The sequence below is a fragment of the Formica exsecta genome, unplaced genomic scaffold (genome assembly GCF_003651465.1).
Source record: "Formica exsecta isolate Colony F162 unplaced genomic scaffold, ASM365146v1 scaffold222, whole genome shotgun sequence".
NCBI classification, from domain to species: Eukaryota; Metazoa; Arthropoda; class Insecta; order Hymenoptera; family Formicidae; genus Formica; species Formica exsecta.
The window spans coordinates 878,131-894,564 of NW_021849518.1; the positions used below are offsets into that span (position 1 = coordinate 878,131).

The 16,434-nt window shown below is 33.4% G+C and overlaps 3 protein-coding genes across 7 annotated transcripts; 1 reads left to right on the forward strand and 2 right to left on the reverse strand.

The window, feature by feature from the left end:
- Nucleotides 1–242: 242 nt before the first annotated feature.
- LOC115235413 (chromatin assembly factor 1 subunit A) lies at nucleotides 243–14,718 on the reverse strand. The gene is made up of 8 exons (XM_029807194.1): nucleotides 13,869–14,718; nucleotides 13,698–13,783; nucleotides 13,199–13,620; nucleotides 12,956–13,122; nucleotides 2,610–2,758; nucleotides 2,202–2,253; nucleotides 1,973–2,111; nucleotides 243–1,864 (listed from the first exon to the last, which is right to left on the reverse strand). The coding sequence occupies exons 1-8, from the start codon at nucleotides 14,640–14,642 to the stop codon at nucleotides 981–983; spliced, it is 2,673 nt and encodes an 890-aa protein (XP_029663054.1). The 5' UTR covers nucleotides 14,643–14,718; the 3' UTR covers nucleotides 243–980.
- LOC115235415 (zinc finger protein 835-like) lies at nucleotides 3,037–12,704 on the forward strand. Of its 5 annotated transcripts, XM_029807199.1 has the most exons (7): nucleotides 3,038–3,325; nucleotides 3,411–4,189; nucleotides 9,067–10,072; nucleotides 10,416–10,671; nucleotides 10,947–11,177; nucleotides 11,423–11,568; nucleotides 11,956–12,704. In XM_029807199.1, exons 3-7 carry the CDS (start codon nucleotides 10,007–10,009, stop codon nucleotides 12,250–12,252), a joined length of 996 nt encoding a protein of 331 aa, XP_029663059.1. In that variant the 5' UTR covers nucleotides 3,038–3,325; nucleotides 3,411–4,189; nucleotides 9,067–10,006; the 3' UTR covers nucleotides 12,253–12,704. The 5 variants fall into 5 exon arrangements, with proteins under 5 accessions (XP_029663060.1, XP_029663059.1, XP_029663056.1 ...); XM_029807196.1 differs by having other exon boundaries at nucleotides 3,038–4,189; XM_029807197.1 differs by having other exon boundaries at nucleotides 3,038–3,473; nucleotides 8,303–10,072.
- Nucleotides 14,715–16,384, reverse strand: LOC115235414 (probable dolichyl pyrophosphate Glc1Man9GlcNAc2 alpha-1,3-glucosyltransferase). Its single transcript, XM_029807195.1, has 5 exons — nucleotides 16,208–16,384; nucleotides 15,831–16,103; nucleotides 15,376–15,544; nucleotides 15,109–15,318; nucleotides 14,715–15,011 (listed from the first exon to the last, which is right to left on the reverse strand). Exons 1-5 carry the CDS (start codon nucleotides 16,348–16,350, stop codon nucleotides 14,715–14,717), a joined length of 1,092 nt encoding a protein of 363 aa, XP_029663055.1. The 5' UTR covers nucleotides 16,351–16,384.
- Between the last annotated feature and the right edge of the window lie 50 nt (nucleotides 16,385–16,434).

A 16,434-nucleotide genomic window follows, 5' to 3' on the forward strand; every position in this document is an offset into this window, starting at 1 on the left:
CTTAAACGAACAGAATTCGCTTTAGAATAGTTATATAATATCAATTGCAATTTTTAAGTAGAAAGGAGTATAGATTTATCCTTTTTTTGACTGTACTTTTTGTATTTTTCTACTACAATCTTTTTTTTTTATAATATAACGCATCTAATTACAAAAACAATTTTATATCACATCGAATAAAGGCACAAAAATGTTACGTGGGTAAATGTTTGAACCCATATGATTATCTGGCAGTTATCTCGCGCGAATCAATATAATTTATTATTTTTAAGAAAAAAGATGAACTATACCACATGAAACCTAAACAGAAACAAGTAGTAAAATTACATATTACCCTTTTAACATCAGTTGCTAAAGCTCGTAAATATAATATGACAAATTTCTTACAAACGATTTCTTCACAATCGATGATCGTCCTTGAAGGAACTAAATTCTATTAGTAAAAAGTATTTTATATAAGTATCAGATACAGTCATATGAATAAAACATTCTAATAACATATCTGAAAGCGTATCTGAAATATTATAACATCATAATTCCAAAGTGATATGCGAGTTCTTATATTAAAAACGCATATCATTTTGCACATATAATAATCACGTGATGTTCGAATTATAAAATATAACATAATATTTAAAATATAATTCATTAAAGCTTTATACATATAAAGTATTAATTCATAAACTAAATATATCCTTAATATATCGATGATCGATTAAATAAATGTTTTTTTTTTTCGAATAGAATGATGAATGGAATATGTTTACAGAAGTGGTGCTTCCTCTCTTTTCTATTTTTTCAAATTACTTTTAACCGAGAAAATTTATTGTTTACACTTGCGAATATTTTTGTTTGTAATTATTTATCTAATTATTTATCATCCTTGTTATTTACACTTTATTTTCCGAATTAACTGTCCATTTTCTACATGATAATCGGCGATGATAATCACGGTTTGCATTTCAAGTCTCTCCCTGATTTTAGGATTTATCACTCTTTCGATCCATCTTATTCATATCAATACTTTCTAGGAACAAAACGTCATCTGAGTCGACAATCATTTCTTCGCTGCTCGACGCTTCCTCCTCTTTTTTTTTATTAAGACCGATAAATTTAGCTAACATATTCTCTCGAGATTTTTCCGGAAATTGTTCTCCTCTACCGACAGAGAGTAGAGTCGCTCGTTTAGGTTGCCTTTGTAGGGGAGGTAATTTCGGCAGGACAGGAATCTGGTCAGGTTTCGTTATCAATTGTTTTTTCGTCTCCTCCTGCATAGATTTCGATAATTGTTTTTTCATCTCCTCTTGCGTGATTTTTTTAGTAAATTGAGTAATGAGCGGTATGTGCTTCTTTTCTTTCTCCTCTTTTTCAGCCTTATCGATTGTAACGTCTTGCGTGTCACTCTTTCGACTTGGCGTCAAGATATATGTCCAACTATTCGGCAATGACAGCTTTTCATCGGGAAGATATTGCTTCCGGATGTCTTCGGAGACGTACCAGCAGGATTTAAGATGCATCGGTCCCTCTTCAGGACACGCCATCCTATTGGCAACTTCATTGATCTTTGATAACACGCTAACTTTTGAGAGCTGACTTCCGCCATTTTTATTCCAGAATGTCATGAACTCTTTCATGAGGAAGCGTCTACCGTATGTGTTTCCGTGCAGCAATCGGATCAGATCGGGCAAAGCTTCGTCGGGAAACTTGGTTTTTTTTGGACCTCTCACAGATTGCTGAGTCGGTGTTTTGCATTCCGCGCCTGCTAAGATGTCCTCCTCAGATGATATCGACGTTGGCAATACTATCGGTATATTGCTGATCCAAGCTTGCCGCACCGTTAAAAACTCTTTAACTTTCGCGGAGACTAAAACAAGTTTAAATTTATAATTAAAAATAATTATAACAATAAATAAAAATTATAAATAATATATTTAAATAAAATAAAATATATATTTATAAAAAATATTATCACCAGATTCTGGGAATGAATTGTCGGGTCCTTGCCAGATGCATCCGATTATTTTCGGTTTAAGTTTGTACGTCTTTGTATTTCTTTCGGCTTCAAATTGTTCTCCCAATATCTTTAATTTCATCTTCTGTGTTTGCGGTGTCTGTAACAAAAGCAAACGTCTTACGTTGATCTGTATTTCAAAGTAAAATTTTTATATATGAGTATAGTTTTATCATTACAATATACTTACCATATCTTCTACTTCCTCCTCATCAGCCTGCGCTTCTTCCTCGGATAAGTATCTAAATTACAAAACAATTTATTTTTAATTTTTATATAAATATGCGTAAATATTCGAAGAAGAATATAAATTCAAGAAATTATTTTTATAATTTTAAGATTGCATTTGAAATTTATAAAACTACAATGTCCATTTCTATAAGATATTTTCTTTAGAAATGAAATTCAGTCACACACACAATAAATAACAAATATTTGCAATTTGTTATCTCACATTCTGCAACTATTTCGATTGTTTAAAAAATTAATTATGACAAAAAAAAAAGAAAAAATATTAGTAACATTTTTGAAATGTATTTTATTTAATGTTTAATTAATAATTTCGATATATTTAAGTCCTTTCTTTTGTATGGCTTACCCGTGAGGCACCATAAACTCATTGTCGACGTCGTATTCGTTTTCTTCCAGATTTTCTTCGTCCTTCTCATCGTCAGATCCTTTGAGAGACTCGCCAGGCTCTTCTTCTTCCCATTCATCATCAGAATCGATTTCGTAATCAAACAGATTCTGAAAAATAAAATATATTTATACATATATATTCGTAAAATGTACGGATTTTTTCCAATTTATTTTTTAGATATTTAAACAAATTTGATGTAAATTATCTCTAGTTCTTGCAAATGTCAAACTTATTAGGAGAGCAAATGTCAAACTTATTAAAAGAGATAAAAAATTATCTCTTTCCTAATTATATATACCACAAACAGCTCTAGATTTTAACAAATAGTAATCAAAAGATTAACAAATCACATGTTGTAATGACTATTTTTCTAATGAATACTTTTCATAGATATTTCGTTTGAAAAAGTTTTCGTGTTTTTTTCTTAATTCAGATAGTGTCCGTCAATCGTGATCTCGTCCTATCGTAGTTTTTACACATTGTCGTCGACTGGTTTATTTGAGTTTCAACCACCGCAGAATCTCGTCATGAATAAGCAGGACGTCGATATCAAAGGAACTTCCTTGACGAGCGATATCTCGGCTTTGCAACCATCTCCAACGTGCTGGTCCACTCGTATTCTCGATTATCTTATTGTTAGTCACGGAGTAACCATAGTCGGCTGCTATCAAAATGTAAATTCAAGTTTTTCGGACTTCTTTCCTTTCTATGGTGCTTCTGGTGAAGTGTTAATAAACGCGTTCCATTATTTTTATGCAGCTACCGATCGGATACAAAGAATCGAATACAAATCGTGAAGCATGAAGCCATTCTTCTCCCAAAGTAACAATTTTCAAAAAGTGTGATGTGTCATTAAGAACCATAAAGTTTTGAAATTTATATTTCTGTATTCTAAACGAAAGTATATAATATATCCGGCGTGTCTCGTTATCCACGTCCAACTTGGTAGCTTGTTAAAAGTAGCTATTATTCTCTACATTCGTGACGACATTCTCGAGTAGCTTGTCATTGTCGAGTAGCTATTTTTATGATATTTTTTTATTTTTACATATTTGCAATACGCGCGATACATTTCGAATTGGGATGAATCGAACATATCGGCGACGACTTATATTTATCGCGCGTGTATTACTCCTTTCGCATGACAGTAGTCGTGGTCCACGTCCAAGCGCGATAAATCCAGGCATATAATTGAAATCAATTAATTCGAAACACTAATAAAACGCATCGCGGAAGTGTACTCTCTCCCACTCCGCCAAAAAGTCGATAAATTCTCTCTCCCTCTTTTCTCTTTGCACCGCGGCGCGAGATATTCTTTGTTCGATAAATCAACGTCGATTTCATCCCTACGCGAGCATCAATTACAAGATTCTTCTTGAGACATTAATTTATTATCGCGGAGAAACGTAATCTCACGGGCGATTGATACACTCGTCGCTAACACGAATAACACAAAAACAATCGCCGGCTCTTCGCTAATAAAGAAAAAAGAAGGAAAAAGAGTGCGCGTTCAAGCAGCTTTTGGCAGCAATACGAAGGTACGTATGACGTCTCGTGAAGCATGTAATTTATTATCAAAGGATGCAAGACGTTCCAGATCTCAACCGTACTTTCTTTCAACTACGGATTGTTGAATCATTTTTTCTATGCAAAAATATATCGAGACAGATATCAATAATTCTTCAAATTACAAAGTGATTGAAAAAAAGACAAATGTTACTTTAAAAAAATTTAAAATGAGACGATTATATTGAAAAATATCTAACATTGAAAACTGTGAAAAAGACATCATATTAAATTTTAATCATCGTAAAAAATAAAACGCAATTGTATACAACTCTTTGTAAAGATCTGTTTGCAGCAAAGTTAGGCGAGTAAATTATAAAGCACGTAAAAAATTTTTTATAGAGATAATCAGAATAATTGTATGATAATAGATGAATGTTTCCGTATTATTTTGCAAAGGCTTCCAAATCCATAGAGTTTATAGCCGTTATTTGCCAATTTTGCTATGAGAACTAGTAAATAAATTGTTGTTACATTTCAAGATAATTTTACGATAAGCACTATTTTCATCATTAGAATTAATTCAGTGTCACAACTACCCTGATTAGAAGTGTGAAAAACCCAAAACACAGATCTCCTACATCACACCAAAGGCATACTCCGCTCGTATGCACGCACAAAACCGAAAGCATGCAACACACTCAAGAAGAAAAGCGCAGTTATCGGCCTGGGGGCGAGATGAATGCGTTTAACGTTGCGTCAATGCATGCCGCGAAGCGTCGTACATTATTTACAGCGTGTTGTCGCCCGGCGGGCCATCTGTAATGGCTGTTTTATGCTCCATTAAGATTACGACCGGTGCTCCTCGACCGGTGTACACCGTAGATTAGGATGCTCGGCAATCGAACTGATTTATTTCCCGGATATTCGGCTAGACCTGCACTTCGTTACCGAGTTAGCGTGACGACGCGCTCTCTCTCTCTGCATGGAAATTGGAGACCGCTGTTCCTCGTGAACTGTCATCGCCGTAAAACCGTGATTAGCCCCATAATTCCGCTGTGAGGTTCCGATATGCATCCACTCAAAAGTAAATGCTTGTAAAATTGTAGTTCGACATGAGCACAATAAAAAATATGTTTCAAGAGAGAAAATATTTTTGATATTATTTAAGAAATAATCAATTTCATATTTATTCACAGAATCCTTTAAAAATATGAGAATACCGTAAAGTTATTTCTGAAACAATTTTAGTTAACCGTTGGAAAATATCTCAACTTAAACTGCTGGATAATAATAGATTATATTTTTTTATTAAAAATGAGAGGATCCACTATCTTAATAAGAGCAATTAAATTTTTAATTTTTCACACGATATCATTTGCTCGTAACAGTACTTTACGCTGTATATAGTGACGTAGAATTTAAAATGCGTCTCTCGCATGAGATAAAACACGCGTTTATCTCCGAACACATAAATTTCGCACGAAACGGACTATCAATTTGCGGCTGATACTTTAATTAAAATATATTAGAATACTATGCCATTGTGAAACGTATGCATTTATTCTATCTAGGATCTAACAATAAGGTAGATAATGCAATTTTTCTCTAAGATCACATATAAATTTTTATACATAAAAATAAAATCTATGTTAATATATTTGAGTCTATAATAAAACCTAAAAACAAATTTATAGATAAACTTGATAAAAAATGCCTGATTAAAGTAATTCTCAGTCATTAATACAAAAGAGTTATATTAAACAAAGTAAATACAGATAAAGATCTAAAAGAGTATAGTTATTTCGAGTTTCATCCAATCTTCCGAGAGAATCACAAATAGAGCTGCCTGACAAGACCTTGTAAACGCGATACAACCAGCAATCAATGAAAATTGATATCCGATATATGGCGCATACTGAAAGGGTTAAAGCTACGCACGTGAGTTACGAAAACGCGATATTCGCGGAATATTACGTCAGTGTGAGAGAGGAAACGTCAATGAGAGATATCGCTCTTTTGACACAATAAAATCCGAAATCAATCCGATAGCCGCGCGTGCCAGCGGATTAGATGTCGATATATATAACTGCGGATCTCTGTCTCTTCAGGATATATCTCTTCCTTCACTTTTGGTAAATATTTTTAGCTAGCCGTCTTTTCTCTTATGTTCAATGTATATATACTATTATATTATAGATATTTATTAGATTTACTTATATACCTCTTTTACTGTTGCAAAGCTACTTCAAAATTACGCGTAACATAATGTTATTTTAAAATAGTGTAGAAATTTCTTTCCAGAAAATAGAATAATTTTCCTCTCGCTCCTTTTTATTCTTGAAACACGCAAGTGCAACGCATCCAAGCACTCGCGAAGATATATCGGATCGCTCGCGCGTACGCCAGATAATAAAATAAATCCGCCAGATAAACGAGCCACCGATGGATCACTGTGTCGCCGCTGCCATGGTCTGTTTTTCATAACGCATCGTACACCACGATAACTATACCTTTTAGCGCCGCTTCCCAATCTAAAGCCAAACAGGCTCTGAATTCTCATAGAAATAAAAGCAATGCAGGTTATCATAAGTTTGTGTAAAATGTTAATTTTTTTTTCATTTTCCGAACATAATTTATAAATTTTGAGATGTTCTCTATGCATTCTCTTTCTTTCTCTCTCTCTCTCTCTCTCTCTCTCTCACGCAATATTTAATATTATCATGGGTATAACGAATATTTTTATATTTCTTTCTATAATAGTTTAATTAGCTTATAAAACAAGATCATAGTTATGTGTGCGCTTCAAGATTAGATCTCTAAAAAAAAAATATCGCTAACATTGTTCGATATAATCCCGAAATTGACTAAAATACGTCGGCGCGTTTACCTTCTTCAATAAGAAGATGCCGTAATATACGAAGATGTTTAATTGCTAAAATCGTTTGCACTATATTTAATATTTCAAGCATGGCGTTTTACGCCCCATTTGCTCTCATTATCAACTACAGTCTTTATATCCTTGAAAAGGAGCACAGATAATTTTAACCCCATCATTATAATTGCAAATTGTATTAATGGATGTAAATGGAATTATTTTCCATGATATTTCTTAAATTCCTACTTATCAATTCACGCGAAATATTTTGTAACTAGAATCTAGAATTAGACCTCACTTTCAAATCACCTGCGCAAAGATTCGCTCTATATGTACATTTCTCCGCGTTTTTTATCAAACGATCAACGACCTCGATGAAAATCATGTCCTGGATTAATTCAGGATAAATTGAGAAGAAATGAAAATTAATGAAATCTTCGAAGAATTTTATATCCCGGATATCGGCATTAATCTCACCTATGTGTTATTTTCTGACTAATCACGGATGAAGCTCGAATCTTAAATGAATGACAGACAAAATATATATACATATATGCAACGTTGTATATCTAAGGTCAACCTCGCACCGATAAACGAGCGATCGAACTCCTGGCAATGGCAATGGCTCGGATGGGACACCTTTATCGGGACCCGTGTCGCGCTCTAGGTCAAAGCCATCGCGAAATAAAAAGCATTGCATACAAAATGATTGACATTACTCGCTCGAAACGCGTCCTTCGCTCTTTCTTCTTCTCGGCATTAATGTAATTCGAAAAAAATTTCCGTTCCGTTTCGAGTCTCGCGATACTACCGAGATATTTTCGTAATCGGAAAACAACCGACGTAAATTTCAGACTTTCATCGCCGTTATATTATTAGAGTACTGAATGGTTTCTGAACCAAATTAAACTTTCACATAAAAACGAAACAAACGTCCAGTCAGTATGAGATTTATCCCAATTTAAAAGAAGAAAAATATTCTACCGGATTTTTGTGCAATGATCTGAAAAAATTTTAAAATTTTAAAATTATTATTTTTTCTATAACATTATAATAACAAATATTGGCAGGTGCGAGATATTTTTGAAATATTTGTGATGTTCAAATCTACGGATTTTAAATTTCCGAGAACATATACATATGTAAAAATGTATATTTAAAAATGCATAAATAAGACAATGTGCACTTTTAAAAATTGTTCAAATTTTTACGATAATTATTTATCATCTAAACACCAAGTTGTCCAATTGTAAAAAATTTCTTCAAGGTAGATCCAGAATCATAATATTTCGGTATATTCTTCCGCATATACGATCGACCAAAGTGGATCCAGCAGCCCGCTTCTCGAATTACATCACGAATCGAAATTGACAATATATCTGGCAGCCAAGCCACATGCACGACAGCGCAATGATATCTTCGAGACATCCCCGAAGACTAGAAGAGGATAGTCTCTCTCTTTCAACAACCCGTGCGGCGATTTGTCCGACGAAATCGGCGATAGCTGGCGTGCGAGCATCGCGATTAATTCGCATCCCGGGAGACCGTAAATAAGCGGGCTAATAGCTCGATCAGTAGGGATGGGATCAAGTTCAATATGTGTCGATCACGAATTTGAATCAATTTTGATACTATTTTAATTCATTTCACAGAGTTGGGCAGGTATCACTCACATATAAAAAACTACGATTTTATTCTTCGTAAAAAGCATTATTTTTGGAGCCTAGAATGAGTAGGTGCAGAGTTTGAAGTTAATATATTAAATGGAAACAAATCGGAATAATGCTTGAATGAGAGGCATTACGATTTCGATGGAATCCAAGCAGTGAACTGATTATCATTATGTGATTGTCTAGTAATGTAGAATTATAAAGAGTTCTCGAAACGTCTCAGATTTCTACCCAGGTCATTTATGAGATAAGAATTTCTTTTAAAATCCGTCCCTTTTGAGAAAGCTTGGTCTTTGAGTAAACTTTTCCCTTTTGAAACCGCATTATTTTTGTCCTTCCTCATTTTGGCATTCTATTTCAGTTTCCACAGAAAACTTTCAAAAGTGATCGATGGTATTTCGTGTCGTCAAAACATCGTCTGAACGAAATTTCGCCATTGACCGTTATTGGAAATTTCACGACTGTTGCGAAATACTTAATCCCATCTCTACCGATTATGCGAACCGGGAAAGATAAACCGACGACAAGTCGCCGTTGACGATGGCGGTGATGGCGTTCTGGAACTAGTCGTGGTCGCACGCGTGCGATCGCGACTCCCTGGGGATCGGCGCAGTGACGGTACCGGGTGGCACAGGCTAGCATCCTTATCTCGGGGGAGCCGTGCGCCACAATCTCTCTCTGTATCGTCATACACTCTTGTCGACGTCTTCTCATCTGGAGGATTCGACCACCAGTTGCAGTCTCGGCACGACCCTCGACTAGTCGTGACGCGCGGATCGACGTTTCCGATCGTGTGTCATCTTTCGTGACACCGTCATTGTGCGAGGTTTCGAGAGTGCACAGTTTCGCACTCGCCGCGGCAAAATCGGTTTATCAGTATATCAGTAGTTTAGAAATTTAAAAATCGCAAAGTCTCTTTCTCTCTCTTAATTACTTATAACAAAAAAAGAAATATGAATGAGAAATATGCCATTAAATTTTTGTATAACGCTCAGGATACTTTATAATATGAACACTTCTTTCCTATTATCGAGAGACAATTTGAAAATCGTATGACATTGTGATTAATTAATACGAGCGAATCTCTTAACCGGACGTTTAAATATATCGCAAACAATTACTAAAGTTTGCTTTGTTAGTTTCATGCGAATCGTGATGCAGTGATTAATAAACAGATAATCGTGTCATGATAACGGGAAACACATCTGAATCGATCTTCAGAGTAATCATGTAAACTTCGGATTAAATTCTTATTTTGAAAATTATTATCGCACGTAGTCGCCAATTTGCATAAGAAGTACATGAAACAGACTTCGTATTTATTCGATAAATTTTTTAATATGATTGAGGAAGCTACGACGTTCGATGTGAGTATATGAAACATAATATATATTCCAATGCAATATTTAATTATCTCTACAATATGTATGTTGCCTTCGATAATGTCACGTTTCATCACGTGCATCTATTCTTGTATTACATCACATCATGTAAAAATTGTAGACTGTGTAATTCCCGCACAATTAAGAATAAAAAATTGACAAAATAATAGGATTAAAAAACATTAAAAATATCTACGAAATTATCTCATTGAAGTGAAGATGTAACATCGGCTTATATGCCGATATTAATCTACAGAGTCTTAAAATGCGTATTTAAAAAAAAAAAAAAAAAAAAAAAAAAAACATTTAATGATATTTATTTGTATAGATGACGGATGAACTACTCTTCTCCGCTCTGGGATTGACGATGGACACCAGTGTCGAAAGACAGCTATTCTCGCCGGTCAAGACAAATCTATCTAGCGATTACGAAGTATCGTGTACTCTGCTTAGCAACGATTTTGATATACACGATAGTGATCAGTTGAACGCGACAAATCCAAAAGATTGTTATACTGACTTAACTTGCTCTTTGCAATCATCTTGGAATGACTGGTCGACTACTAACACGCCTACATCATCAGGTATACATTTTTTCTTTTTCATTTATAAATATATAATAACATATATAGATATATACATACTAAATATAGTAATAATGATGATTCGGCAATATATTATTTCATAAAAGAATATACTTAGATGTCCATATTTTCCTTCGAAGGCAAAATTTAGATTTTAAACAGCAATAGAAAGAGAGAAAGAACGAAAGAGAGAGAGAGAGAGAGAGAGAGAGAGAATTGCAAATTTTATAATTATAAATTATAGAACTTTTAAAATATATATCAAATAATTGCAGGTTGTTTAAGCGAATTGAGCGAATTGGACTCTGAGCTAGATTGGTGTCTAGAGAGAAGCTGGGACTCTGGCCTCCCAGAAAGAACACCATTATGTACTGCAGGGTGCGAAGGCTTTCTGCATTTACCGCCTTTACCAAATTCACAACAGATGCCAAAATACGAAGAACCGTTGTTAGTACTCGGAATCGATTTACGAGCATTGGAGAACGAATTTGGAATAAATACGATAGGTACGCTATTACTAAAAAAATATTACCTCTCATTACGATTATTCCGAGATAGGAAGATTATTTAAAAATCATCCAATGTACAAAAAAAAGCAATCTACATTATATTATAATATTCTTGAATAATATCACGCAAGATTTTCTAAAAATAATCAACTACTATAGTATTTATAATCAATATTATATATCCAAAATATGTTATTATTTCAATAATCATATATAAAGATCGATTTATCTTGCGATTGCAGATTATAATAATAATCAGTTAGACAACGATCCTCTAATTCCATCAGCAGCTACCGCTGCATTAGCAACGCATGATTACACCAATCGTAGCTTAGCAAATGCAGCCGAAGATCGATGCTTTCCATGTACCTATCAAGGCTGTGTAAAGGTAAGCCTTTTTCGTGTGACACTAATATTTTGTTGATTATATCACGCTAAGTCAATTCCAACATAATAGTCGGAATATTTTTTAGAAAAGGAGCACAATCGTGGTTCAATTAAAATTTTTTATGATTTATAATTACGGTTTTATCTAAGAAGAAATTAATTCTCAAAATATGTATTTTTTTAGAAAATTATGGTTTCGTCAAAAGCGCGCAATTGTGATCTAATTAAAATTCTTTACGGTCCACAATTACAATTTTTACTTAAGAAAAGATTAATTCGCTGAAAAATAAAAACTACATCCTTATTACCTCGAATATTTTGGGCGCAAGTATCCCATATAATAATATTTATAATATTTTTGTAACATTTTTAGCATTTTTTTTTTCAGGTCTATGCCAAAGCTTCTCACTTGAAAGCTCATTTACGGCGGCACACCGGCGAAAAGCCGTTCGCATGCACCTGGACCGGTTGCGGATGGCGTTTCAGTCGATCGGACGAGCTAGCGAGGCATCGACAATCGCACTCGGGCGTTAAACCGTATCCCTGCGAAATGTGCTCCAAGAGATTCGCGCGCAGCGATCATCTGGCCAAACATCGTAAAGTGCACCGAAAAAACACCTATCCCTTATTCCATGGTGCTAGAGGACTGCGCGGCGACAAGATGAACGTTTTACCGACGGATTAATTTAAATCTCTAAGATATTTCGCGTTTCTTAAATTTTTTTTCCTGATCGATAAAGCTAGACAAAGCTTATCGTCGACGAGACAAGTTTTATGCTATAACATATAGCTTCTATATAAATCGACAAGTACTTAAAACGTTTCTATAAAAATAGTTAATGTAGAAATAACTTACCAAATAAATAATAATTCTTAACATTTTCGGCGGCTAATATTACTTGGATTTTCAATATATTTTTTACAATCTTAAAGAAATAAAAGATATTTAGTTTACTTAGAATCTTTCTAACGAAAACACAAGATAAACTAAAAAGTTATATTAAATTCAAAGAGAGATCAGTTCAATTTAATATTAATCCAATCAGTCCTATTAGCGGCAGTTAAAATTATTACGATAGGAAACTTTTATCGGCGATGTATATAGAGCAATAATAAATTCTAAGAAAATGCATTATTTGTACGTGTTTCATTTACATTCACAAATCTTAGATTTTTAATATATTTTTTATTAAAAACGGCACAGATCAATGCAATTTAATTGTTTTAAAATCGGCTTGTATGGATTCATTGTTTTAATAAGCGAATGGGTTAATAATTAATGTTTTAAAATACTTGCGCCCAAATGTTTTTAAAATAATATAAGCCAGTCTGTGGATTAACTCGTTCATAGGAAAAACGATCCTACTAATTAACATTAATTTTCTTACCTTCTCTTTTGCAAACGGCCGCCGAGAGTTTAGAACCTTACTTTGTTTCCGCCATGTGCCCCAATATGGAGGACGGCGATTTTCGCTAAACTGCAACAATTTCGGCCGATGCTTTTCCAAGTTACGCATGTCACTTATTATGTTGGAGCTGCCATCGTTGTCTTCGTCTGCACAATCAATTATATTTAAAATAATAACAGATAAAACATTTAGCAGATAAATTTATGCACAAACATTTTTTACCTAATAAAACGATATCATCATCCTTTGCTTCGAGCGGCCATGTTTTAGAGGAAGTACGAGGTATAATTCTTTCTTTTTTAATATTTTCGAGATAGAGTTCAGACTTTTGCACATCTAAATTGCACTTTCTATCTAATAACGATTTTTCTTCTTTAGTTAACGTTCTTCGACAGATCGGCGCGATTCTCATATCAGCCTTTATTTCGAAAGGCATAAAATTTTTCACTTGAATAACATCCTCTTCCTCCGATTTAATTTCCTGTTTTTTAGGAACAAAAAAACTGGCAAAATTGGAAGCTGCCTTTTGCTTTTTGCGTTGAGCTTCTAACTTTTCCTCTTCTTTCTTTCTTTTCTCTTCTTCCTTTGCTTCTTCTCGCTTTCTCCGTTCTTCTTCTTTTGCTTCCTTTTCCTTTTGTTTTTGTCTAGGAGTAATTTATATTTTTAATAAAATTTTAATAAAAATATTGTAAAATTATAAGATACAATTAAATATTCTTACTCAATTTCCATTTGTTTCTTAAGCTCTTTCAATTCTTTTTCCTTTTTCTTTTGTTCTTTCTCTTCCTCCCGTTTCTTGTCTTTTTCCTAAAAAATATAAAACACAAAATATATATATTCATATATCATATTTATATATCATATTCATATATTGTACATCATACACATATACCTTTTTTAATCTTAATTTCTCTTCTTTTTTTCTGGCAATTTCTTGCCTTTTTTCTAGTTGTTTTGGTGTTAGCTTTATAATTTTCTTGTTTGCAGTTTTGTCGGATTTTGGAGTAATAGGAGTTGCAGGTTTGCTGGTTATTTCTTCATTTCCTCCTTCATTCAATGTCGATTTGTCCAGTTCACTTGAATCTTCATTATCCGAAGATAAAATAGTAATATCACAGTCTGAGTTCTGAGAGAAAGAATGATCTGTGTCTTTACTGACAACCTTGATATCTTTTAATTGTTTGTTTTCTTGAGATAAATCTTGTAATGTAGATTCGGTTGCCTGTGTGCCCAAACTTTCATTCAAACAGATTTCATTTCCTTCTTCATGTACAAAGGTATTTTGATTTTGTTTATCTTTCAATTCATATAAACTGTCGCTTTCAGTCTCCTTGTCTATCTTTTTGAGAAACTTGGTTAAGGTACCAGATTTTTGTTCAGTTCTATCCAATTTCTTAGTCTTTCCTAGTAAACTCCTTTTAGGCGTAGTATCACTTTCTATTTTTTTTCCATCTTGCTGATCACTTTGCTCCAAGTTTTTCTTTGCTTCATCTAGTGTTATTATTTCAATCTCATCACTACTATTAAGTTTTTCTTCTCCTGCATTTTCTCTTTCATCTTCGAAGATATTTGGGACAGAATTTTCCTTTACTGTAAGTTTTATCATTTTAGAATTCTTAGATCCTACTGATGGTGATATTACTTTTCTCTTCTTTTTGTTAGACATATTGTTTGTACTATTTGGTGATTTAGAGGCACTTGATATTTGAAATGGCAATTGTGCTGAAAGAATAAGCAATTAATTAAATATTTGTACCACAATATATATATATATATTGTATATGTGAAAACTTACAAGTATTGCCAAAAAAGTCAAAAAAAATGTAGAAATAGGGGTCGGAGTAGGTAATATAAGAAAGCTCTGTTCTTGCACTAGACCACCTGTCATTATTGCAGATTTAGCATCTTTTAACCATCCTAAATGTTTCCATATCACAGACAGCATTTTTTCTGCACCAATATATAAAGCCCAACCATTTGCAGCCCAGTACGAATGTACCAAGCCCCTTTTAAATGGAAATAAACGGGAAATCACCTGATAAAAAAAGCGTTATATTTTAAAGTATTAAATAAAATAAAAGAGAAAGAGAAAGAGAAATAGATCATTTATAGAATAGTTTGCGACATATTACCTGTGATAATTGAGTTATGAAGGGACCAAAGGATGCTATTAAAACAGCCAGAACAATAAGCCCAAGTGTAAATAGTCGTTTAAAGAATTTGCCACTATTTAGACAATATGATTTTAGCAACCAGACAATGTATGCTGGTGCTATGTACACATATAAATGTTTTAAATTGAGCAAAATAGCAAACCATATGGCACCTTGCAACACTGACATCTAGAAACAAACTGCTTTTTACCATAAGTAAATTCCAAAGCATATTGCAAAATTTACCTCTTTTCTAATCTTTGAAACTTTTGACATTGATATCAACAAAATTCCAAGTAAAAAACCATTGTATTGAAAATGTATATGGTCGACTATCAGTAATCCCATGTTACACAGTGATAGAAATATAAAAACTGCATGGTCATTCCAAGACTTGCAGAATGTCCCACTTGTTCTACAAGAAAATACTTAAATTTAGATATTAGATAATTTTTACATGGTACAAAATTCTTAAAAATTGGGTTTTTTCAAGAAAGCAGTATCTCTATTGATTTTTAAAAAAACATATTTTTGTGCTAGTAAACTTTGTAAAAGACAGATATTTATTTTTTCCAATTTTTATTTTAACAAGCTATATCTTTAGATAAATTATTTTTTATCTTATGGGGAGATATGTTGTTTTTTGAAGATTTTTAAGATTTATCTAATTATTACAAATTTTTGTTCACAAATATACTTACTCTCTCACTCCATATGCAAGTATCAGATCAGCAAATATGACAGTCGCTCTTTGGAAATATACAGTAGCTGGTGATGCATAATTTAAATTCTCCACTTTGACCATCTCTGGATCGAAAAATGCAGCCATTTGGCTAAGGCAGTACTCAAACCATGCAAACAAGGGTGGATAATCAAGAGTCCATGGAGATTGTGTATTCACGTACCACTCTTTAACAGGTAAACTGGACGTGATGGCCAGCCAATTGCGATGTACTTCAAAATCGGTGGAATGACTACAAGTTTAAAAAATGATCATAAACAACAATTATATTAATATAGAAACAAATGATTCCAGAATGAACGAATTGGAGCAATATGAAACTAAAAGATTACTTACTAAGTAGGAATCAAGAGGATCTTGATGCAAGTAACTAGTAAAAAGGTTTTCAAAATCACACCGTCCCTCGAAGCAGCGGAGGAGACTTCTTCATCCCGGTTTATCTGCGTTTCTTTCAAAATATTTTTGCTCCCGGTCAACATGTTGCTCAACCAAACTTGCAATATGCTACTTATCAACGTCAACTCATCACAAGTCTCGATATACTTCGCGACAGTATAATACTC

Excerpts from the sequence above, each read along its gene's own strand:
- LOC115235415 (XM_029807196.1), top strand. The coding sequence starts at position 10,007 with ATGAAACAGACTTCGTATTTATTCGATAAATTTTTTAATATGATTGAG. Across the intron at positions 11,178-11,422 it reads ATTTGGAATAAATACGATAG|ATTATAATAATAATCAGTTA; the intron begins GTACGCTATTAC and ends TTGCGATTGCAG. Across the intron at positions 11,569-11,955 it reads CCTATCAAGGCTGTGTAAAG|GTCTATGCCAAAGCTTCTCA; the intron begins GTAAGCCTTTTT and ends TTTTTTTTTCAG.
- LOC115235413 (XM_029807194.1), bottom strand. The coding sequence starts at position 14,642 with ATGTCTAACAAAAAGAAGAGAAAAGTAATATCACCATCAGTAGGATCT. Across the intron at positions 2,759-12,955 it reads GGCCGTTTGCAAAAGAGAAG|AATCTGTTTGATTACGAAAT; the intron begins GTAAGAAAATTA and ends TTTATTTTTCAG. Across the intron at positions 2,254-2,609 it reads GAGTTTATGGTGCCTCACGG|ATACTTATCCGAGGAAGAAG; the intron begins GTAAGCCATACA and ends TTTGTAATTTAG.
- LOC115235414 (XM_029807195.1), bottom strand. The coding sequence starts at position 16,350 with ATGTTGACCGGGAGCAAAAATATTTTGAAAGAAACGCAGATAAACCGG. Across the intron at positions 16,104-16,207 it reads ATCCTCTTGATTCCTACTTA|TCATTCCACCGATTTTGAAG; the intron begins GTAAGTAATCTT and ends TTAAACTTGTAG. Across the intron at positions 15,545-15,830 it reads CTTGCATATGGAGTGAGAGA|AACAAGTGGGACATTCTGCA; the intron begins GTAAGTATATTT and ends ATTTTCTTGTAG.